At 45.9% G+C, this 24,635-nt stretch overlaps 1 protein-coding gene and 1 long non-coding RNA gene across 2 annotated transcripts in view; one reads left to right on the forward strand and one right to left on the reverse strand.

Annotated features, from left to right (window-relative positions):
* The window catches only part of LOC310698909, a 31,517-nt gene extending 11,460 nt beyond the window's left edge, over window positions 1-20,057 (forward strand). The window contains exons 3-4 of the long non-coding RNA XR_014521810.1: window positions 18,431-18,642; window positions 19,486-20,057. This is a non-coding gene — a long non-coding RNA (uncharacterized lncRNA). The remainder of the gene's footprint in view (window positions 1-18,430; window positions 18,643-19,485) is intronic.
* Window positions 13,007-16,123, reverse strand: LOC310697957 (uncharacterized protein). The gene is made up of 3 exons (XM_083484548.1): window positions 15,605-16,123; window positions 15,152-15,260; window positions 13,007-14,708 (listed from the first exon to the last, which is right to left on the reverse strand). The coding sequence occupies exons 1-3, from the start codon at window positions 15,956-15,958 to the stop codon at window positions 14,605-14,607; spliced, it is 567 nt and encodes a 188-aa protein (XP_083340674.1). The 5' UTR covers window positions 15,959-16,123; the 3' UTR covers window positions 13,007-14,604.
* Window positions 20,058-24,635: the final 4,578 nt, after the last annotated feature.

A 24,635-nucleotide genomic window follows, 5' to 3' on the forward strand; every position in this document is an offset into this window, starting at 1 on the left:
GTTTGGTCAAACTCATGTTTGTAGCTTCGAAAACACTGTCCCACCATCTCGTCCTCTGCCGTCCCCTTCTCCTTGCGCCCTCCATCTTTCCCAACATCAGGGTCTTTCTCAGGGAGTCTTCTCTTCTCACGAGGTGGACAAAGTATTGGAGCCTCAGTTTCACGATCTGTCCTTCCAGTGAGCACTCAGGGCTGATTTCCTTAAGAATGGATACGTTTGATCTTCTTGCAGTCCATGGGACTCTCAAGAGTCTCCTCCAGCACCATAATTCAAAAGCATCAATTCTTCGGCGATCAGCCTTCTTTATGGTCCAGCTCTCACTTCTGTACATCACTACTGGGAAAACATAGCTTTAACTATACGGACCTTTGTAGGCAAGGTGATGTCTCTGCTTTTTAAGAAGCTGTCTAGGTTTGCCATCGCCTTTCTCCCAAGGAGCAGGAGTCTTTTAATTTCGTGACTGCTGTCACCATCTGCAGTGATCATGGAGCCCAAGAAAGTAAAATCTCTCACTGCCTCCATTTCTTCCCCTTCTATTTGCCAGGAGGTGATGGGACCAGTGGCCATGATCTTCATTTTTTTGATGTTGAGCTTCAGACCATATTTTGCGCTCTCCTCCTTCACCCTCATTAAAAGGTTCTTTAAATCCTCTTCACTTTCTGCCATCAAGGTTGTGTCATCTGCATATCGGAGGCTGTTGCTATTTCTTCTGGCAATCTTAATTCCGACTTGGGATTCATCCAGCCCACCTTTCGCATGATGAATTCTGCATATAAGTTAAATAAGCAGGGAGACAATATACAGCCTTGCCGTAATCCTTTCCCAATTTTGAACCAATTAGTTGTTCCAGATCCAGTTCTAACTGTAGCTCCTTGTCCCAAATAGAGATTTCTCAGGAGACAGATGAGGTGACCAGGCACTCCCATTTATTTAAGAACTTGCCATAGTTTGCTGTGGTTGACACAGTCAAATACTTTTGCCTAGTCAATGAAGCAGAAGTAGATGTCTTTCTGGAACTCTCTAGCTTTCTCCATAATCCAGTGCATGTTTTCAATTTGGTCTCTGGTTCCTCTGCCCCTTCGAAATCCAGCTTGCACTTCTGGGAGTTCTCGGTCCACATACTGAATCATAGAATAGAATAGAATAGAATCATAGAGTTGGAAGAGACCACAAGGGCCATCGAGTCCAACCCCCTGCCAAGCAGGAAACACCATCAGAGCACTCCTGACATATGGTTGTCTAGCCTCTGCTTAAAGACCTCCAAAGAAGGAGACTCCACCACACTCCTTGGCAGCAAATTCCACTGTCGAACAGCTCTTACTGTCAGGAAGTTCTTCCTAATGTTTAGGTGGAATCTTCTTTCTTGTAGTTTGGATCCATTGCTCCGTGTCCGCTTCTCTGGAGCAGCAGAAAACAACCTTTCTCCCTCCTCTATGTGACATCCTTTTATATATTTGAACATGGCTCTCATATCACCCCTTAACCTCCTCTTCTCCAGGCTAAACATGCCCAGCTCCCTTAACCGTTCCTCATAAGGCATCGTTTCCAGGCCTTTGACCATTTTGGTTGCCCTCCTCTGGACACGTTCCAGTTTGTCAGTGTCCTTCTTGAATTGTGGTGCCCAGAACTGGACACAGTACTCCAGGTGAGGTCTGACCAGAGTAGAATACAGTGGCACTATTACTTCCCTTGATCTAGATGCTATACTCCTATTGATGCAGCCCAGAATTGCATTGGCTTTTTTAGCTGCCGCGTCACACTGTTGGCTCATGTCAAGTTTGTGGTCAACCAAGACTCCTAGATCCTTTTCACATGTACTGCTCTCAAGCCAGGTGTCCCCCATCTTGTATTTGTGCCTCTCATTTTTTTTGCCCAAGTGCAATACTTTACATTTCTCTCTGTTAAAATTCATCTTGTTTGTTTTTGCCCAGTTCTCTAATCTGTCAAGGTCGTTTTGAAGTGTGATCCTGTCCTCTGGGGTGTTAGCCACCCCTCCCAGTTTGGTGTCATCTGCAAATGATCAGGATGCCCTTGAGTCCATCATCCAAGTCGTTGATAAAGATGTTGAATAAGACCGGGCCCAAGACAGAACCCTGTGGAACCACACTAGTCACTCTTCTCCAGGATGAAGAGGAACCACTGATGAGCACCCTTTGGGTTCGGTCAGTCAGCCAGTTACAAATCCACTGAGTGGTAGCATAGTCAAGACCGCATTTTACCAGCTTCTTTACAAGAATATCATGGGGCACCTTGTCGAATGCCTTGCTGAAATCAAGGTAGGCTATATCCACTGCGTTCCCTTCATCTACCAGGCTTGTAATTCTGTCAAAAAACGAGATCAGGTTAGTCTGACATGACTTATTTTTCAGAAATCCATGCTGACTATTGGTGATCACAGCATTCCTTTCTAGGTGCTCACAGACTGTTTGCTTAATGATCTGCTCCAGAATCTTCCCTGGTATTGATGTCAGACTGACTGGGCGGTAATTATTTGGGTCCTCTCTTTTCCCCTTTTTGAAAATAGGGACAACATTTGCCCTCCTCCACTCTGCCGGGACTTCACCTGTTCTCCAGGAATTCTCAAAGATGAGTGCCAGTGGTTCTGAGATCACATCTGCCAGTTCTTTTAATACTCTTGGATGCAGTTCATCTGGCCCTGGAGACTTGAATACATCTAAACTAGCCAAGTATTCTTGTACTATATCCTTAGTTATTCTGGGCTGTGTTTCCTCTGCTGAATCATTTGCTCCAAATTCTTCAGGTCGGGCATTGTTTTCTTTATCGGAGAAGACTGAGGCAAAGAAGGCATTGAGGAGTTCAACCCTTTCTGTGTCCCCTGTTTGCATTTCACCATCTTCTCCTCTGAGTGACCCCACTGTTTCTTTGTTCTTCCTTTTGCTACGGACATACCCCTAAAAGCCTTTTTTGTTGCTTTTAACCTCTCTAGCAAGCCTGAGTTCATTCTGTGCTTTAGCTTTTCTGACTTTGTGTCTACACGTGCTGGCTATTTGTTTGAATTCCTCTTTGGTGGTGTCAGGGGTTCAGGAGCAGAGACGCAGAGAAGGGAGGAGACAGAGAGCGAGGGGGAGGAATACGAAGGAAGGATGAGTGGGGATGACGACCCGAGATCACCGAGCCTGTCTAGCGAGTCCGAGGATTCCCAGATGGGAGCGCCAGCAGCCAGAGCAAGGGGGGAGAGCAGGGGGACACCCCAGGAAGAAGGGTCCAGAGAGGGATCAGAAAGCAGCAGTTGGAGATTGGGACCCACGTTCCCAGCCGGGAGCAGCGGGGAGAAAGGGGACCAGATATCGGGCTCCGGAGACTTTCAGAAGGAGGGAGGGCATGAGTCAGGAGTAGTCACGCCCACCTCGGGGAGCGAGGAAACGATCAAGAGGAAAGTGGAGAGTTGGGCGCGCGCGCCAAGTTCAAATGTAACGGAAGCTGGCGCAGTCAGCAGCCCAGAGAGTGAACCGGGTCCCAAAGCCCGCCGCAAGGAGGCGGAAGGGTCAGGGGGGTCCGCGTCAGAAGAGAGTAGGAAGGGAGAGACCCAGGGGGGCAGGAGGACCCAGAGACGGAAGGAAAGGCGCAGGAGGTGGAGCAAGGCTAGGGTATTAAGCTGGTGCGCTAGAGGCGGAGACTCAGACGGGTCTTCGTCGTTCTGACCTAGAAGAAGTAGGGCTGCACGTTGCAGTTTGGAAATGGAACCTGTAATCCAATAAAGACTCTTTGAAACTGAACGCTGGCTGACTTGGTCCTATGTGAGCTGGGACTGGGCGGCAGCCCTGACAGGTGGTTTCCCCCCTTTTCCATTTTTTGTACACATCCTTTTTAAATCTTAACTCAGTTAAAAGTTCTTTAGATAGCCACCCTGGCTTCTTTAGGCACCTTCCATGTTTCCGTCTCATTGGTATTGCTTGACGTTGTGCTTTTACTATCTCCCTCTTAACAAACTCCCAGCCATCATGAACTCCCTTTCCTTTTAGTATTACTGTCCATGGGATCTCACCCAGCACTTCCAAGCACTAAGTTTTATGAAGTCAGCTTTCTTAAAGTCAAGAAATTGAGTCCTAGTATGCTTGGCTGCTCCTTTCCGCTGTATAGTAAACTTCAGAAGAGCATGATCACTCGCGCCTAATGATCCTTCCACTTCTACCCCACTAACCAGGTCATCAACATTGGTTAGGACCAGATCTAAAATGGCTGTTCCTCTTGTTGCTTCTCCCACTTTCTGGACAATGAAGTTGTCTGCAAGGCCAGTGAGGAATCTGTTTGACCTTATGCTCTTGGCTGAGTTTGACATCCAACAAATATCCGGGTAATTGAAGTCCCCCATCACTACTATCTCCCTTCCTTTTGCATGCTTGGCCATCTGTTCCAGGAAGGCATCATCTATGTCCTCCGTTTGGCTTGGGGATCTATAGTAAACTCCCACAATGAGGTCTCTGTTATTCTTCTCTCCCTTAATTTTGACCCAAATGCTCTCACTTTGGCTTTGAGGTGCTAAATCTTGGATCTCTTCACAGGAATACACATCCCTGACATATAACGCCACTCCTCCTCCTTTCTTGTCTGGTCTGTTTCTCTGAAATAGATTGTATCCCCCCATTATTACATTCCAATCGTGGGACTTATCCCACCAGGTTTCAGTGATGCCTATTATGTCATATTTAGTTTGCTGTACCAAGAGCTCAAGCTCATCTTGTTTATTTCCCATGCTTTGCGCATTAGTGTACAGACATTGAAGTCCATTAATCATTCCCCCGTGTCTCTTATTTAAGGATTTTTCCCTCCCACCACTAGGTCTGCGTGCTGTTTGCTCCATTTGGTCTATGACATTTGGATGATCATCTTCATCAACTGATAGACTCCTACCTTCAGGAGCACTGTCTCCCTCCCCCACATTAGTCAGTTTAAAGCCCTCCTGATGAGGTTTCTGAGATTTTTGGCAAAAACATTTCTCCCAACCGTTGTGAGGTGCAGCCCATCGCTTGCCAGAAGTCCATCTTCAAGAAACTGCAGTCCGTGATCTAAGAATCCAAACCGTTCCTGTTTACACCATTTGCGAAGCCAGCTGTTCACTTCCACTATTTTTCCCTCTCTCCCTGGGCCACGTCGTTCAACTGGGAGGACAGATGAGATGACAATTTGTGCATTTAGTTGCTTCGATTTCCTGCCGAGAGCCTCGTAGTCTCTTTTGATCTTCTGGAGGCTATTGTTTGCAGTGTCATTGGTTCCCACATGAACCAAGAGGAAGGGGTATTTGTCAGTGGGTTTTATGATTCCTTGCGGTCGTTCAGTTACATCTTGGATCTTAGCCCCAAGCCTTAGCCTGCTTAAGCCTGCCTTGTAGAATTTTAAGCATAACCTTGCTAGCATGTGAAATGAGTGCAATTGTGCGGTAACTGGAGCATTCTTTGGCACTGCCCTTCTTTAGGTTGGGATGTAGACTGATCTTCTCCAATCCTCTGGCCACTGCTGAGTTTTCCAAATTTGCTGGCATATTGAGTGTAGCACCTTAACAGCATCATCTTTTAAAATTTTAAATAGTTCAGCTGGAATATCATCACTTCCACTGGCCTTGTTATTAGCAGTGCTTTATAAGGCCCATTTGACTTCAGTGGAATGGAATAGTCTGTTGCAATTGCATTACACTGTGATACTTTGGCAAACTCCGCAAACACTCACAGAACCAATATAACAAATAAACTAGGTAACTAACTGAAATAAAATCAAATTTCCCCTATGTCCTCCAAACCAACATAATGTTTGGGTCCCAAGTGTTTCCTTCTCATTTATCAGTCATACCTCGGGTTACAGACGGTTCAGGTTGCCTTTTTTTTGGTTATGGACCGCCGAAACCCAGAAGTACGGGTTACTTCCGGGTTTCGGTGGTCGTGATGCGCAGAAGCACTAAATCACGCTTTGTGCATGTGCAGAAGCGCTGAATTGCAACCCGCATGTGCGCAGACGTGCTGCTGCGGGTTGCAAACACTGCAGGTTGCAAACGTGCATCCCACACAGATACGTTCACAACCCGAACATCCACTGTACTCTAACCACTACACCACATTGGCTTAGAGGGTAAAGGTATCTTAAAAGTTAGTCATCATCATCATCACCATCATACTTTTATTATTTGTACCCCACCCATCTGACTGGGCTGCCTCAGCCACTATGGGCAGCTGCCAACATATAATAAAACATAATAAAACATCAACCATTAAAAACTTCCCTGAACAGGCTGCCTTCAGATGTCTTCTAAAATTCAGATAGTTGTTATATACTGTAGTTACTTCTCTCCTTGACATCTGACGGGAGGGGGTTCCACAGGGAGGGAGCTACCACCGAGAGGGCCCTCTGCCTGGTTCCCTGCAAGCTCACTTCTCGCACGGAGGGAACCACCAGAAGGCCATCGGAGCTGGACCTCAGTGTCTGAGCTGAATGATGGGGGTGGAGATGCTCTTTCAGGTAAACAGAGGTGAGTGAGATTAATGGACAAATAAAGTACAACCATGATGGCAAGGAAACTTCATAGAAAACAGAAAGAATGTATGTATTTCATTTCACTTTTAATTTGTATACCACCTTTCTATATTACTATACACTATACTATACTATAGGGACGCGGGTGGCGCTGTGGTAAAACCACAGTGCCTAGGGCTTGCCGATCGTATGGTCGGCGGTTCGAATCCCTGGGGCGGGGTGAGCTCCTGTCTTTCGGTCCCAGCTCCTGCCCATCTAGCAGTTCAAAAGCACCCCTAAGTGCAAGTAGATAAATAGGTACCGCTTTATAGTGGGAAGGTAAACGGGGTTTCCGTGTGCGGCGCTGGTGCTGGCTCGCCAGATGCAGCTTCGTCATGCTGGCCACGTGACCCGGAAGTGAGATGAGTGCACAACCCTAGAGTTGGACACGACTGGCCTGTACGGGCAGGGGTACCTTTACCTTTTTATACTATACTATACTATACTATACTATACTATACTATACTATACTATACTATACTATACTATACTATACTATACAGTTGACAGTAACAGTAAAGACCTTATAACAACAAAGACCTTATAACAATCTGATCCAAAACAAAAATGTCATAATAAAAACATAACTTTAAAATAAACAACTTATATCAAAGTGATATTCAATAATCCATTAGTATATAATAGTACACAATAAAATTAAATATCAGCAAATAACAATTAAACAGAAATTCACCACTAACAATTACAACAAATAATTTCTAAGACCCTTTTCACTGAAGATGCCCAGAGGTAAGTCTTCGGCCTGTAAGACATGTACGCTCCCTACCAATGAGCTATGATCATGCCACGGTCTTCCAAAGCTGAAGCTTCTTATTCCTCCCACCATGTGACTATACAGTGGTACCTCGGGTTAAGTACTTAATTCATTCTGGAGGTCCGTTCTTAACCTGAAACCGTTCTTAACCTGAGGCACCACTTTAGCTAATGGGGCCTCCCGCTGCTGCCAATGCATGATTTCTGTTCTCATCCTGAGGCAAGGTTCTGACTTAACCCGAGGTACTACTTCCAGGTTCGTGGAGTCTGTACCCAAAGTGTTTGTAACCCGAGGTACCACTGTACCCAGGTGCTTTCTCAGTCTGGCATAGACTGGATCTGGTGCTTTGAAGAGCTGCCTCTCGCTTCTGCTCTTATTTCCCAATGCACCTTTACCTGTGACATCCCACCCAGCTGTCAGGTGGTCTCCTGCAACCCCTCTCCTTATTTCTGTCCCTCCTTATGCATGGGGTTCTGGAGCCACCGGTTCTCAGTTCCCTCATCACCCTCCAGTGCAGGCATCTCGGAATCAGTCTCCTTCCCTCTGCTGGTGCTGCGATTTGGAGTCTGCTCCTCTGCTTCTTCTTTCAGCATCTTTCACCATCTGAGGGGAAACAGGGATGTGGCTCCTCTGGCCTCTCTGCTGTGACCTGGCCCCCCCACTTTCACTGGCACATGTCCCCCTTTCCGCTAAACTCAGCAAGGCATTCAGCAAAGCATTCCCAAATGCCTTCACCACCTCAAGGGCAGGAAGACAAGGAGCAATGCAATGTGTTGGAATGTCCTCCTGTGTCAAGGCTGCTTGACATCCTGTCACCAAACTCAGCGAGAGGAGGGGCATTCTGTAAAGTGCTCCCAATCATCTTGTCCAGTGGGGACGGGTGGTGGGTTCTGCCTGTGGCAGGGCAGGTGGGGGTCTCCTTTCCACCTGAGGTGGCTGCTTCACCCCACCTCATCTGTGGGCCAGCTCTGACATCCCAGTTCCAAGCATGCTGCTTTCCCCCCTTGACTTTTGTGTATTGCTGAGGCCAGAAAAACAGACAGAGTGATGATCTGTTTGGAGAGGTCAGAGGAGAGAGAGAGAAGGCCAGGACGAGGTACAGACAAGTAGTACAGTCATAACTCGGAAGTCAAACAGAGTCCATTCTAGAAGTCTGTTTGACTTCCAAAATGTTTGGAAACCAAGGCATGACTTTCTGCAGCTAATCGGAACCCGCGGAACCCGCATCGGATGTTCGTGTTCCAAAGATCATTCGCAAACCGGAACAGTCATTTCCGGGTTTGTGGCATTTGGGAGCCAAAACATTCAAGTCACAAGGTGTTCATCTTCCGAGATACGACTCTAACTGAGTGGCTACAGAGGTGGGGCAGACTCAAGGGAGTGCCAATTCCTCTGCTCTTGGGGAAAAGGCTTTAGGCAACTCTGGTTGTCCCCCATTAGGCTAACAGGCCCGTTTCTCACCAACCCAAAGTCCTTGGTTAGTTGACTAAGTTGACCAGGCCATCTCTCTGCACACTACTGTAGCTGCAATGTATTCAGACTCTGTGGAAGATAAGGCTATAGAATTCTGTTTATAACTGCCTCATGAAATGGGACCATTTCCAAATATAAATACATATCCACCTGTGGATTTATAATCAGTTTTACATCCAGCCCAATCGGCATCAGTAAAACCAATCATTTTAGGATTATTAACAGCTGGTAATCTTAATTTACAGTTTATTGTACCCCGTAAGTACCAAACCACCGAACCATCCAGTCATATTCAGTGGGAGCATTTACTTTTCTATGGCACTGGCTAAGTCAGGTCTACATGTAGCAACAAGACACAAAAGCTTTCCAATCACTGACCTGCACTCATTGTTGTCTGGCAATAGCTTTGAATCATCTTGATTCTTTAAAAAGTCAGTAGTAATGGGTGTGGCAACTGGGTATGTTTCTTGCATCTGCATGCTTTAGATCATTTCAGAAATCTTTTGCTTTTGGCTAAGAAGAAATGAACCGTCTTCTTCTCTTTCAACTTGAATTCCAAGACAGTACTGTCTAGCTTTAGAATGTCTATATTTATCCTGTTTGGGCCTTATTAGCTGGAGGTTGCCTTTCTCTATAGTCCACAGAGTCTTGTTGTCTATGGTCCAAGAATGGGTCTCTGTGCCCTCTATCTATGAGCATGTTTTCCTTTCTTTTCCCTTGTTTGTATAATGCGGTTAAAATATTGGAGTTTGTATGATCAAAACTCCAAAGAAACTTTTCCTAAAAATAACAAAGGTGGTTTTTTTTGTTACATTGGCTGTACTTCATGCCAAATGGACTTTCTTATTAATCAAGTTGAGAAAGACCCATCCAGTACACCCTGCTGAATGCAGGAATCTCAACACACAGTCTCCCATCCCATTTAGAACCATACCAGACCTTGCTTAGCTTTACTAAACATGCTAGCAGTTTTAATGCTGCACCATTAGGAGAATAGCTTCCCCTATATGCAATTTTAGGTGATTCTTTTCAAGAAGAGCTAAAATACATGCCTCCATAAAACACACAATTATTCCGGGGCTTCTGGCAATCTTGTCTTTGGCCATTCAGTAGTCCAATGCAGTGCTGGGGCAGAAGCACTTGAATGGATGTTGTTCCACTGCAAAGGAACATCTTTCCTCTTGCCAGAGGTTTGGTTTGGGGCTGTTTGAGACCTATCCCAGGGTCTCACAAATTTCAATTGCTTTACCAGGCTCGCTTCTTAGCCAGAGGCCACACTGGTAAAGCAAACTTGGTGGTGCTTTAACGGCAGAATAAACCACTCTCCCTTGCCCCAGGACAAGCCAACCATTCTACAGCTTGAGGCAAGGGCCAGTTTCTTGCTACTATAGCACTTTTAAATGATGGTGCATTGCACAGCATTACAAATAGCAAGGCATACTTGAAATCTTTACTATAATGGCCCTGCTGCTCTTCACTCTACTTAACACTTTCACATTTTTTGCAAGCTGTATAAATTTACTGTTTAATGGTTAGGGAACAATAATTCTCCTTATGATGGGAAATATTTCAAGTCTACCCTATGCAGCCTGATGATGATGATGATGCTAATAATAATAATAATAATAATAATAATAATAATAATAATAATAATATGCCACCCATCTGACGAGGTTGCCCCCAGCCACTCTGGGCAGCTCCCAACAAAAAATAATAAAAGCACAATATGACATCACACATTAAAACTTCCCTGAACAAACCCATCATTGACAGGGAAAAGTAGCAAAATGCAACACTGACTTGCAAAATGATGCAGTTTCCCTGCCATGGCTTATTTGTTGATCCCTTTAGGTCTTAGGAGGTGAAAAAGCCAAACAGGCTGCTGCTGCTTTTTTCACCTCTTGCATTCAAATAGGCATCCCGTTCCCTACTGAAAACCTAACAACCTGTGAGAGTGAATGGAATCACCTGCTGCTGCTGCTGCTGAAGGAATGGGTTTCCCAAACCCAAAACTGACTGTGCAGGCATTTTTAAACTGCACCAAAATCCCCATTTCTCCTTAGCTAAAATGCATAAACTTTAGCCGTTGAGCAAATGCAAAACAAGAACACAGCTCTCTCCCTTATCAGTTTGACGGCAAGAGTGGCCTTGACTTTACCAGTAGAACAGACACAGACATATCTTATGTTCTGACCACAAATGATGGGGAGACCCAAGTCTGGGACTAACACCAGAACATGTTCTCGGAAGTAGTGACCTTTTGCTCCAAGATAGGAGTAGGAACAGGAATATCCTTTTATGGTCAGGAGTGCAGGAAGGAAATCTCTTTTATGGTTGAGAGTACCAGAGCAGGAACAGAAAATGGTCAAAGGCCTGGAAACGATGCCTTATGAGGAACGGCTAAGGGAGCTGGGCATGTTTAGCTTGGAGAAGAGGAGGTTAAGGGGTGATATGATAGCCATGTTCAAATATATAAAAGGATGTCACATAGAGGAGGGAGAAAGGTTGTTTTCTGCTGCTCCAGAGAAGCAGACACGGAGCAATGGATGCAAACTACAAGAAAGAAGATTCCACCTAAACATTAGGAAGAACTTCCTGACAGTAAGAGCTGTTTGACAGTGGAATTTGCTGCCAAGGAGTGTGGTGGAGTCTCCTTCTTTGGAGGTCTTTAAGCAGAGGCTTGACAACCATATGTCAGGAGTGCTCTCATGGTGTTTCCTGCTTGGCAGGGGGTTGGACTTGATGGCCCTTGTGGTCTCTTCCAACTCTTTGATTCTATGATTCTAACATATGTGATGTCAACCTGCATACATAGGCTGACGTGGTTGGAAGGAGGGAGAGGGTGCCTGGAGGATATAAATACTGCATGAAACTTGTCATTTCTTTGGACTTGCTGTGGACTAATCACACAAGTGCCTTCTGCTATCCGGAGAGCAGAATAAACTCTTTCTTTGAACCAACTCGGTGTCATTTTGACTTCCTTCCTCCTGTCCCAGAGCAACGCAGACCCAATCAGTGAACTCCAATAAGGCTACACTGCTGCTGCTGCTCCTCCTCCTCCCAGTCACATATCACCCAGTGCAGCAAAGACAGATCAGTGCAACAGAAATTAAGACGGGGCCTGGATTTGGCTAGTGAACTGCCCCAGAAAGAAATTGGGAGCTCACAACCCTGTTCTTGACCAATGTTAGGATGGAGAGGGAAGTCTCAGGCAGATGATGACAAGAAGCAGAACCCACTTCTCTTTCAAAAGCTGCGGCTGTGAAACTGACGCTTGTCAACAGAGGGTCCCTACATTTCCATGTGCTGCGCTGGTGCTGGCTCGCCAGAGCAGCTTCGTCACGCTGGCCACGTGACCCGGAAGTGTCTTCGGACAGTGCTGGCTCTTGGCCTCTTAAGTGAGATGAGCGCACAACCCTAGAGTCGGACACGACTGGCCCGTACGGACAGGGGTACCTTACTCAGGATGCCTGGTGAACTTTTGCTTTTGCTGTATTGCTTTCCAGAGTAGGGAGCCTTATCCTGCTGGGAAGAAAGCAAGAGGCTAACTCCAGAGAGAGCTCCCAGCTAAGAGCGCCCTTGAGCGTATATGATGTGGTTGCCTGTGGAGCCAGAGGAGGGAACAACAGGCTCAGCAGCTGGCAAGGCCAGAGCGTGGGTGAGGTGGATGCCAGATCTTTATCTGCTGTCAAAGCACTCTGCAAAATAAGCTAATTAAGAACCCTGGCTCCAAGCTGGGGGTGCATTTTTTTGTGGAAAGCACATGCCAGGGGCAGTCATTGGTAATATGGCATTCAGAGCGAGGAGAAAAATTGCCTCCCCATTCTTATTTTCACTATAATTTCTTTTGGTGCAGTTAATTTTAATGGATCTTCTCAGTGGATACCCATATAAATATAGACTTCTATTATTATTATTATTATTATTATTATTATTATTATTATTATTATTTTATTATACCCCACCTCTGCTTGGCACCCTGTGCAGTGGAACTCCCCACACCACCCTAAATCTGGCACTGAACATGCTCCCCCTCCTCCCCCAGCCCCAGGTTATTAAAAAGGCGCAATAAACTCAGGCTTTACTTTAGTTTTGTTGGCAGTCCTCTCCTTCTTGTGCCCCATTCTTCTTCCCTTGACTCTTTTAACTCTCCCAAATAAAAAAATCAGGGACATATTTCTCCTCCCCCCATAAGATGTTATTAAAACCTTTTCATAATACATTAAAAGAAACGGATCTAAGTAGAAACTAAAACAGAAAAAGAAAATCTACTTGGCAAACAGAGTAATAGCAGTGAGCTAATGAGTAGCGCTAGGAGCAGGTGGCGCTGTGGTCTCAGCCACTGAGCCTCTTGGGCTTGCCAATCGGAAGGTCGGCGGTTCGAATCCCCACGACAGAGTGAGCTCCCGTTGCTCTGTCCCTGCTCCTGCCAACCTAGCGATTCGAAAGCACGTCAAAGTGCAAGTAGATAAATAGGTCCCGCTGGAGCAGTAAGGTAAATGGCGTTTCCGTGCGCTCTGGTTTCCGTCACAGTGTTTGGTTGTTCCAGAAGTGGTTTAGTCCTGCTGGCCACATGACCTGGAAAGCTGTCTGTGGACAAACACCAGCTCCCTCAGCCTGAAAGCAAGATGAGTGACGCCAGAGTGGACTTAACCATCCAGGGCTTTGACTGGACTTAACCATCCAGGGCTCCTTTACCTTTACCTTTTACCTAATGAGTAGCAGCTGTTTATCTACACCAGTGGTTTCCAAACTTTTTTCAAAGAGGGCCAGATTTGATGAAGTAAAGGGCTGTGGGGGGTTGACCAAAGCACCAACCAAGTTGTTGACCTTTTTTAAGAACGTAGGTAAATTGAGCTTTTTTTAGGGTTGGAGTTGTTGAGCTTCTTAGGATTGAAGTTGTTGAAGTTTTTTTAGGATTGTACCCCAGGAAATAAACTCCCACAGGGATCGGATTTAACCGACCAGCAGGCTGGATTAGGCCCCCAAAACAGACTTTGGACATGCCTGATCTACACCATACTGCCAAAAAATGCTTTAACACTTTGTCATGCCCCTTTCTGCAGAATTATATGAAGACTTTCTTGTGCAAAGCAGGTTACTCCTCTCTGGACTGCGAAATCCTTGGAATTTCAGCAAAAGCTCAATGATTACACTATGCATGTAGGAGGGGGTAGATAAGGACTGTGGTGCCAGATTCCATAACAACTCTATTCTGGGCTTTGTCCTTAATTTAGCTAAATCTTTTCAATATGAGAGCCATAACAAATTCCAGGTGACTAGGAGCCAAGGAGATCTCACAGGTAGGAGACATCGCATACAGAAACAGTTCCATACCTAGGGGAACATTTGATATTTCCTCTTTGTGATGGAGGGGGAAGCGTTATGGGCAATTTTGTAGAATCATACAGAATTCCAACTCCGTTAAATACTTGGGAAGCTAAGAGTCTAAATTTGGGGGGTGGGGAAGAAACTTCAACAGGATTGTGAGAAAACTGCTGTGGACAGCTATGCCAAGGATTACAATAAAAAGGTGAAGTAGGATGGGCAAAAGAAACAGTATTTTATTAGAAGGAATAATAATAATAATAATAATAATAATAATAATAATAATAATAATAATAAACTAGTTTATTAGAAGGAAGTTAAAGCCAACTCCTGCTGATGTTAGTTCTATCATGTCTCATTCAAACTGTTAAGAAGACATATTCACAGAATGTTCTCAGAAACTTTATTTAAAGCAAATACATATATTGCTGTTAATCTTTTTAAATGATCTAATGAAATATGTAGAAATACATAGACAGCAGTATTCTCCCAATCTCCGGTTTTCTTTATTTCTCCTTCTGTGGGGGCTCCTTCTCTCCCATCTCTCCCTTCTCTCCCTTCTCTTCCTTCTCTTCCTTCTCTTCCTTCTCTTCTTCATCTGAAGCAAAAGCTAAGGGAAAAGTCAAATAACCACCAGTTAAAATTGGTACGTGATACATGTACTGCATTTTCATTATGCCGTGTGTTCATTCTTTTTGGCAAAAAAATGGGCACACAAGGAAGACAGGAATTCTGGGCCACAAGGAGGCAGCAAACCTTTGTGCCCTTCAGAGGCACATGCACAGTCTGCTATGGCCTCCTGCGTGGGGGAACAACACCCCTGCCAAGACGTCTGCCCAGCAAAGGCAACCCTGGCAAGGTCTGCCTCCTCCCCACAAAGGCGTCTTGAGCTGTGCTCCACATGGGGTGTGTGTGGGGGGGCTGTAGCCCTCACACTCCCATAAGCCCCTGCCAACATGGCCAGCAGTCATTATGGAGGATGGGACTTGTAGCCCCACAAAATTTGGAGGGCCACATCCCCTGGATTTGCAAATACAGGATTCTCAAAATTACCTTCTAGCTCCATCAGCTGTTTCCTTCTGAGAAGTATTTCATTCTTCTTATACAGTCTGTCCAGCACTCTCTCAAGTCGTTTGATTGCCCTCTTCAGTGACTCATATTCCTGGAGAGGACAGGGGATTGGGAAACATTTACACCAGAAGTAGACATTAAATTGACTGGCAGCCTCTTGGGAAAGAGTGGATTGCACCTGTCTGCACAAGCCGCAGGCTGGACTCAGTTTTGCACTCTTAGAGGTGTTGCCTAAAGCAACAGAGAGCTATGGTTTTCACTCAGAAAGTTCTGCAAAGTTCAGTTATTTAAATCAGTTCGCCTTCTTGCCTTTCACCTTACAACATCTTTCCCCAGCGCGGTGCCCTCCAGGTATAATGCCCACCTTGAGCTGGAGAGACTCTAGGTGGGCATTACAGCCTAACACCCCTTTCCTGCCTCTCCCTCTGTACTTACCCTGGTTGGAAAGTGGCCACCAGTAGCCGAAGCAGCTCCGCCCGGAGATGTTTTCTTCTCCGAGGGCAGAGCCATCTTCAGAGCCGAAGCCGCGGCGACAAAAACCGTCTCCAGCCCGGACCCTGCAGTACGCTGAGGGCAGACGGAGAAGCGTGGCAGCTTCGCGCCTCCGCGAAACTTTTCCCGGGACCCCGACTCTTCCGGCCCAGCGGCAGCAGCGCCTTCCACGGCAGGAGCGGGAGCGGGTAATGGGGGCACGGAGGGCGAAAGGCTCGAGGGTGGCCAAGGGGGCAGAGAAGAATCAGGCACGTCCGACTCGGAGCCTGGGTTCTCGGGCGAAGTGTTCCGTTGCATCCTGCAGGCGCGGCAGCTGTCCCGGCGGCAAGTCCTCTCTCTGTTGTAGCTGCCTCTGCTTAGGAGCCCAGCAAGCGCTCTCCTGGATCGCTCTGAGGTCCGCGCACAACTGCCGCGAGCAGAGATCCCCGCCGCTCTTTTAGTCAGCGGAGCCGTCGGGGAAAGGTGGAGCTCGCGGTGCTGCGGCCGCCAATGAGAGGAGAAAGTGGGCTGTTCTCCCTCCCTCCCACCGCCCCTCCCTCCCACCGCCCCTTCTTGGCGCATCTGGATCGCAAGAAAACTATTGTTACTAAAAGGCAGAAAATGGATATGATTACTTTTCCAGTACAGGCCTGGAAAGAGGCGGCGTGCGTGCTGCAGCTTTGCTTTGTTTCCCTGCTGGTTACAAAGGCGCAGTGGACTACGATAAAGCGCCATATACATATACATATACATATACATATACATATACATATACATATACATATACATATACATATTATTAAAATTTCTGTTTTACAATTTAAAGTACTCATTTTTACATCCTTACAATATCAATGACTCCCCTTCTCTTTCAATGGTTCAATGGTATCATAAATCCCTGCATGTTTTACGAAAACTATACCATTCAGTATTCCATTATTACTGTACATCCATCAAAACTTATCTACACTGTTAAATTTCTCTTAATGCTGCCAGCATTTTCAGCTGTACTCCCATTATTTATTATTTCCCATATATTCAATAAACGTTTTCCAACCTTCTCTAATGGGTCCATTAATTTTAATGGGTCTACTCTGAGAAAAAGCTAGTTGAAGACTTCTTCTTTGGCGACCCGACGTATCCGAGTAAGATTGTCTTCCATAAACACTGATTTTAACAGTGAGTTCGTAAGTGACTGTGGAGGCCAATTCTGGATCCACACGTCCTTCCACAGTGGGGACATAGGTTTCTGGGCAGGAGTTGACCATGGTGAGGGTTTGCCAAACGTGCCTTCCTCTTCGCCCATTTCTCACTTGTGTCCTGAGTTTGAGTGTCTTCAAAGTCCAGGACGCCTTTGGTAAAGGCTGTTCTCCAACTGGAGCGCTCGCAGGCCAGTGCTTCCCCGCTGATGGTGTTTATACTTTTTTTAGATTTGCCTTGAGACAGTCTTTAAACCTCTTTTGTTGACCACCAGCATTATGCTTTCCCTTTTTAAGTTCGGAATAGAGTAGTTGCTTTGGAAGAAGATCATCATTGTTTCCTAGTTCTGCTGGATCTCTCAGCGGCCTTTGATACAATCGACCATAACATCCTTCTGGACCATCTAGAGGGGCTGGGAGCTGGGGGCACTGTTATACAGTGGTTTCGCTCCTTCCTCCTGGGCCGTGTTCAGAAAGTGGGGGGAGGATGAGTGTTGAGACCCCTGGGCTCTCATTTGTGGGGTGCCTGAGGGTTCCGTCCTCTCCCCAAGGCTTTTTAATATCTATATGAAGCCGCTGGGAGAGATCATCAGGGGGTTTGAACTGGGTGTTCATCAGTATGCAGATGACACCCAGCTCTACCTCTCCTTTAAATCAGAACCAGTGAAGGCGGTGAAGGTCCTATGTGAGTGCCTGGAGGCGGTTGGAGGATGGATGGCGGCTAATGGATTGAAGTTGAATCCTGACAAGACAGAAGTACTGTTTCTGGGGGACAGGGGGTGGGCAGGTGTGGAGGATTCCCTGGTCCTGAATGGGGTAACTGTGCCCCTGAAGGATCAGGTGCGCAGCCTGGGAGTCATTTTGGACTCACAGCTGTCCATGGAGGCGCAGGTCAATTCTATATCCAAGGCAGCTGTTTACCAACTCCACCTGGTACGCAGGCTGAGACCCTCCCTGCCCGCGGACTGTCTCGCCAGAGTGGTGCATGCTCTAGTTATCTCCCGCTTGGACTACTGCAATGCGCTCTACGTGGGGCTACCTTTGAAGGTGACTCGGAAACTACAGCTAATCCAGAATGCGGCAGCTAGACTGGTGACGGGGGGCGGCCGCCGAGACCACATAACACCGGTCTTGAAAGACCTACATTGGCTCCCAGTACGTTTCCGAGCACAATTCAAAGTGCTGGTGTTGACCTTTAAAGCCCTAAATGGCCTCGGCCCAGTATACCTGAAGGAGCGTCTCCACCCCCATCGTTCTGCCCGGACGCTGAGGTCCAGCGCCGAGGGCCTTCTGGCGGTTCCCTCATTGCGATAAGCAAAGCTACAGGGAACCAGGCAGAGGGCCTTCTCGGTAGTGGCGCCCGCCCTGTGGAATGCCCTCCCATCAGATGTCAAAGCGATAAACAACTACCTGACATTCAGAAGACATCTTAAGGCAGCCCTATTCAGGGAAGCTTTTAATGTGTGATATTTTAGTGTTTTTTGGTTTCTATGGAAGCCGCCCAGAGTGGCTGGGGAAACCCAGCCAGATGGGCAGGGTACAAATAATAAATTATTATTATTATTATTATTATTATTATTATTATTTTTAGGCATCCCCACAACATGACCAGTCCAACAAAGATGATGTTGAAGAATCATTGCTTCAATACGGGTGATCTTTGCTTCTTGCAGTACACTGGCATTAGTTCGCCTGTCTTCCCAAGTGATGTGTAAAATTTTTCAGAGACATTGTTGATGGAATCTTTCGAGGAGTTGGAGATGGGGTTTATAAGTGGTCCATGTTTCACAAGCAGACAGTAAGGTTGGGAGTACAATATCTTTGTAAACAAGCATTTTGGTTTCCCTGCAAATGTCCCGGTCCTCAAACACTCTGCACTTCAACACATTCTCAGCAACGTTATTTTGTCCCTTTATACGGGCATAGCAAGGGGGGCAGGGAGGGGCAGCTGCCCCCCATAATCAATAAAAAATCAATAAAAATGCACAGCAAACTGAGGTTCACCCCCCTAGCAAAAGACCTGCCCCCCCAAATCCTGGCTATGCCCATGTTCCTTCAGCTTCTCAAATTTATTTATTTTTTTAAAATCCTGGGTGCAGCTAGCCCATTACAGTTTAGACGGTAATTTTATGTAAAGTAACAGGAAACTAAAATGGGACCTATTCAGTTTTACACAGTAAAGGGATGTTAGCATGTAGAAGATGTGGGGAAAGGCAGATACTCTTTTTTTAAAGCAGCAAACCTGAAAATAGGTGTGCAGAGTCACCCAACGATAGGAACCAACTCTTGGGGGTTAAGGTCCCTTTGCCCCCCCCCATATTTGAGGGGGCTGCTCCCCCCCCCCGATTTAATGGGCATTGCGATTCAGATGGTGTTGATCTGCACGTCTTGTGATCAATTATGCAGGATGGGGCTTACCTGCCCCCCCAATTTTTTTTCAAGATGGCACCTCTGCACCCAACGAAGACAGCAGAAAAAGATGAAAAATGTTAAGATGTGTATTCTTCTCTATTAAATAACAGAAGATAGTAATGTTTCTTTTGAAATATGTACTGTATGTATCATTGATGAGAAAACATTGCAATGAGTTGTTTTGATAGTGTAAAAATGTGCAACAGTTTCCTCAACTGTGTTTGTTTGCTACAGATATCAAGGTGGGGGCACAATGGTTAGCGTGTCTGACTAGGACCTGGGAGAGCAGGGCTTGAATCCCCCCCCCCCCCACTCAGCCATGGAGCTCCTGTCACCATCTCTTAGCCTAACCTGCCTCACAGGGTTGTTGCGAGGATGAAATGGGGAGGAGGAGAACCAGGTTGCCCCCCCAGCTGGAACTCACCAGAACTCAGTTCCAGCACATCTCAGGTAAGCACCATTGCCATTATAAGAGAACAAGGGAGGCATCCAGTTACCGTGTGGATGGATTGTGTATATCCACAACCTCTTGCCTGAAACATGCAGAATTTTATGTACCAGTTCTTTCTCTCTTCCAAGACACACTTGTACTGCTCACCCCAAATAGTGCAAACTGTAGAATTTTGTGATTACAGTCACTTTATTACTTGGGTTGATACCCCTCTCTTCCGCCCCCCCTTGCAGGCCACAGGTTCCCCAGTCCCCCCTTCCAGGAATGCTTTTAGCTCTTACGTTTTAGATTGCAAATGTCTCAGTGAAGACTAAGAGAGACATATTTGGCAGTGCCAACTATGCATGTCTGTTGGGATGGATTCGTATTAAAATCATATGATCTAGTCCCATGTGGGTCCTATAAGGAATAAATATGTTCCCATTTCATTTATGCAATAGCTTTCTGCAGAAAACCCATTGCTTAAATAAAAAATTACTTGATGCTTTCTGTACATCTATACCTCACTTCTTTCTCAGTTTCTGGACCTGCTCTGGATCCCAGATGCAGTTGTACTCTTGAGGCAGTTGCACTGCAACACAGATTTTGTAGTCTCCAGCTACATACACACCATACATTTAAAGCACGCGTGCACGTGTGCACACACACACACACACACACACACACACACACAATCCTGGGAACTGAAGTTTGCTAAGGATGCTGGTAAATGCAGCTCTGCAGTTCCATGGATTCCTGTGTGAGGCATGAATGTGCTTTAAATGTGTTTTCAATGTATGCTGTGTATGTAGTGTTGGCGCAGGGGTGCTTAGTCTGTGGCCTCCCAAGCGTGGTTGGACCAGAACTCCCATCAGCCCCACAACATCTGGAGAGTCACAACATCCCCATCCCTGAGGTTTCTTTAACACCTGGTTGTTTTGACTTGTGCACACATTTTTGTTCTCCCAGTGGCCAGCCAGATGCCAGGATGGGAAGCCCACCACCAGGACATGAGTACAACAGCACCCCACTCTTCCCCATTTGTGATTTCCTGCAACTGGTATTCAGAGGCATCCTGCTTCCAACAGCAGAGATAAGACATGGCCTTCTCTTCCAACCAGCCTCTGCTGGATTAGCCTTTTCTGCACCAAAGATCTGCCCATTTGTCCATAGTTCACATAAAGTAAAGGGACATGGGTGACACTGTGGTCTAAACCACTGAGCCTCCTGGGCTTGCTGATCAGAAGGTCGGCGGTTTGAGTCCCTGCAACGGGGTGAGTTCCATTTGCTCTGTCCCATTTCCTGCCAACCTAGCAGTTTGAAAGCACACCAGTGTGAGTAGATAAAGAGCTCCTGCTGTGGCAGGAAGGTAAACAGCATTTCCACGCACTCTGGCTTTCATCACAGTGTCCCATTGCACCAGAAGCAGTTTAGTCATGCTGGCCACATGACCCAGAAAGCTGTCTGTGGACAAACACCGGCTCCTTCAGCCTGAAGCAAGATAAACACCATATCCACCAGCCTGAAGCAAGATAAACACCTTTGACTGGACTTAACCATCCAGGGGTACTTTACCTTTACCTTTTTTATCATAGTTCATTGTGGGCCAGCCTTCATCAGCCTTGTGCCCTCCATATATTTTGGACTCTCACAGTTCCCTGGTGGGACTGGTGCAAGTTACAGTCAAAAAAATCTGCAGGACACCAGGCACCAGCAAAGGCTGACCCAGGGAGAGCAGCAGACAGAAAAGACAGGCTTCTGATGTCCTTCACTCTGAATGAGGAAGTTAAGAGCTCTCTCCTTGAACATGCTTCAGAGCCCACCTCAAGGGGCTGGTGCCCACCTTAGGAAGTCCAAGAACCTGAAAGAATGCCTCTCCATTTACCAGTGTATAAGAGCTTCAGAGGGGGCTCTTGCCCCACCATGGCTCATTTTGCATGCAACTGTAAGGTGGAAGCCTAGAGCAAATCTTGGTCTCAGTCGTTCTGGCTGATGGGAATCGTAGTCAAAAGCATCTAGAGGGCACTTGGTTGGCAAAGAATCAAGCAACGTCTAAAGGGTGTGGGGAGTATGCTTCAAAGAGGACTTCATTTATTTTATTTATTATTTTGACAAAGTAATAATAATAAACAAATAATAATAAAATGTGCACCCCACCCCTGAGATCATTGTATTGTATCTATCCGATCTCCCCAAATTTCAACACCTCTTGTGATGGTTTGACCCCTTTCCGTTTTAACACTACAAATTCTACAAACACCTTCCATATCTCCTCAAAATCATTTCTCCGGCATATGCCCCATCTTACTTTAATAGCACATGTTAATTTATCACTAATAGCTATATCCCACACCTCTTTATACTATTCTTCCATTTTATATTCTGCTTGCCCCTTCCACTTCCTAGCTAGAATAATGTGTGCAGCTGTCAATAAATTTGTGAGCAAGTCCTTCCTAGCCTGCAAACCTTCCTTCCATCCCGTCGTAAATTGATAATAGTGCTACCTCTGGACCTTTGGTCAGCTTTCACCCAGGGATTTCTGTTGTCTCCCTAAACACCCTTTGAAAGAGGGCTTTTGCTGGGAGACTGTCTTAAAGCACTTGTCAAAAGTCCTCTTTGAAGCATCTCTGGGTTGCTTTTTTAAGCAAGTGTTGGGGAAGAGGAGAAGGAAATCTGCTTGGTTCAGGCTGCTTTGTTCTCTCACCTGCCCTGGATGTGGTTTAGGGAAAACACCCTCATGGGCCAAGACTGCAGCGCGCCAGGATTTCAGGCATTGGTCTCCCCCGAGTCCCATGCTACCTGGAAAGGCCAAGGGCTGAACTTGTGACCATGTGCATGCAAAACCGATGCTCTCTCACTGAGCCACGACCCTCCTGATATTACTATATTTTACATTCAACTGAATTGTAAAGTATGGACAATCTGTGTATGGCTGTTCAGCCTTCACAGGTGCAGATAGGCTGGGACTGAGATAGCAAGCGGCTCAAGGTAACCTTGAGAGGCCCTGCTAATTCCTTTTCTCAGAAACACTGGAAACGCAGAGTGCTTCAATTTCAAGAGAGCATTGTGCAAGATCTGGCCGAAAGGCAACACAAGGAGATCTGCAATGATTGTTGCAATGCACCCCTAATGATTAATATTGTATAATTGTAAGGTTCTTGTGTTCATTTATTATTTATATATTAAACTTGTATAATGGTACGTAGAAGGTTGTATCATCTTAGAAGGGGTGTATGAGAGAGAGGAGATCCCAGCAGACTTTAGGGATGCCAAAATTATCAACCTCTTTAAAAAAAGGTGATAGAACAGATTGCAGAAACTATTGAGGCATCTTTTCATTAGCTGCGGCTGGCAAAATTCTTGCAAAGATCATAGCAAAAAGTCTCCTTACAATATTCGAGGCTACCCTTTCTAAATCCTAAAATGGTTTTCAACCTTCTAGGGGGATAGTGGACATGATTTTCACCGCTCGACAGCTTCAAGAAAAATGCAGAGAGCAAAACCAACCCTTACATATGGTGTTTATTGACCTAAGGCCTTTGACACTGTAAATCATAATGCTCTGTGGACTGTCCTTCTAAAAATTTGCTGGCCAGATAAATTTGTGAACATCAAATATGACAGCAACAATCACAGATAGCAACGGCTCTCAAAGTGAACCATTCACAGTGGAACCAGGTGTTAAAAAGAGTTGTGTTATTTCCCCAACTCTATTCATTTTCATGAATGAATAGGAAACTCCCCTCCAGAGTAGAAATCAAATATCCAACAGATGGAAATCTCTTTAATCTGCGTAGGCTGAAAACAAAGAGCAAGGTTACTGCCACTTCTGTCATAAAGCTTCAATATGCTGTGTGTGCGCACGCTCAGAGGATGACCTCCAATTCATCCTAATTATCTTTGTAGAAGCTTACAATAAGCTTGGCCTATCGCTCAACATCCTGAAAACCAAAGTGCTGCACCACCAACAAAACAACCCCTTTTCAGCACCACAAATCCAACTCAATGGTGTAACGCTGGAAAGTGTCAATCATTTCTTCTACCTGGGCAGTTTGGTAATGAGTTGCAATTCAGCAGCTTCTCTTTCCAGTCAACTCATTACCAAACTTAAAACCATGGAGAGACCTGGTCTGAACAAAGACATTGGATTCTTATCTCATTATACATGACTAAGCCATTTTTCACCTTCTCACCCCTTGCCTTTTCCTGTAAGCCCTATTGCAGTCGTTAAGAGTCGTCAACAGGCTCATCTCAGCTATCTGCCAATCACCCACTCCCACCACCTTTCTGAGTAATACCCCTCCCCACCTTCTCACTATATAGAAGGATCTGGCAACTTCTGTTTCAATGTATCTGAAGAAGTGTGCATGCACACGAAAGCTCATACTAAGAACTAACTTAGTTGGTCTTTAAGGTGCTACTGGAAGGAATTTTTTTTTTTTTGACTATGGCAGACCAACACGGCTACCTATCTGTAACAGGAATATTGTTTGTGATTATACCTAAAAGGAATGCCTCTGGTTTTTTACTGAAAGATATTTTAAACATCTTTTTGATTTCTTCATATTTTTCATTCCAAAATTGTTTAATAGGTCGGCATTCTCACCACATGTGAAACATTGTTCCTATTTGGATCCCTTCCAATCAGGGTTCAGGCCTCATCATGGGACTGAAACTGCCTTGGTCGCACTGGTTGATGATCTCCGGCGAGCTAGGGACAAAGGTGAGAGTTGTTTCCTAGTTCTGCTGGATCTCTCAGCGGCCTTTGATACAATCGACCATAACATCCTTCTGGACCGTCTAGAGGGGTTGGGAGCTGGGGGCACTGTTATACAGTGGTTTCGCTCCTTTCTCCTGGGCCGTGTTCAGAAAGTGGTGGTGGGGGATGAGTGTTCAGACCCTTGGGCCCTCACTTGTGGGGTGCCTCAGGGTTCCGTCCTCTCCCCCATGCTTT

This window comes from Podarcis liolepis, assembly GCF_965112155.1.
Source record: "Podarcis liolepis genome assembly, chromosome: Z".
Classification (NCBI taxonomy): domain Eukaryota; kingdom Metazoa; phylum Chordata; class Lepidosauria; order Squamata; family Lacertidae; genus Podarcis; species Podarcis liolepis.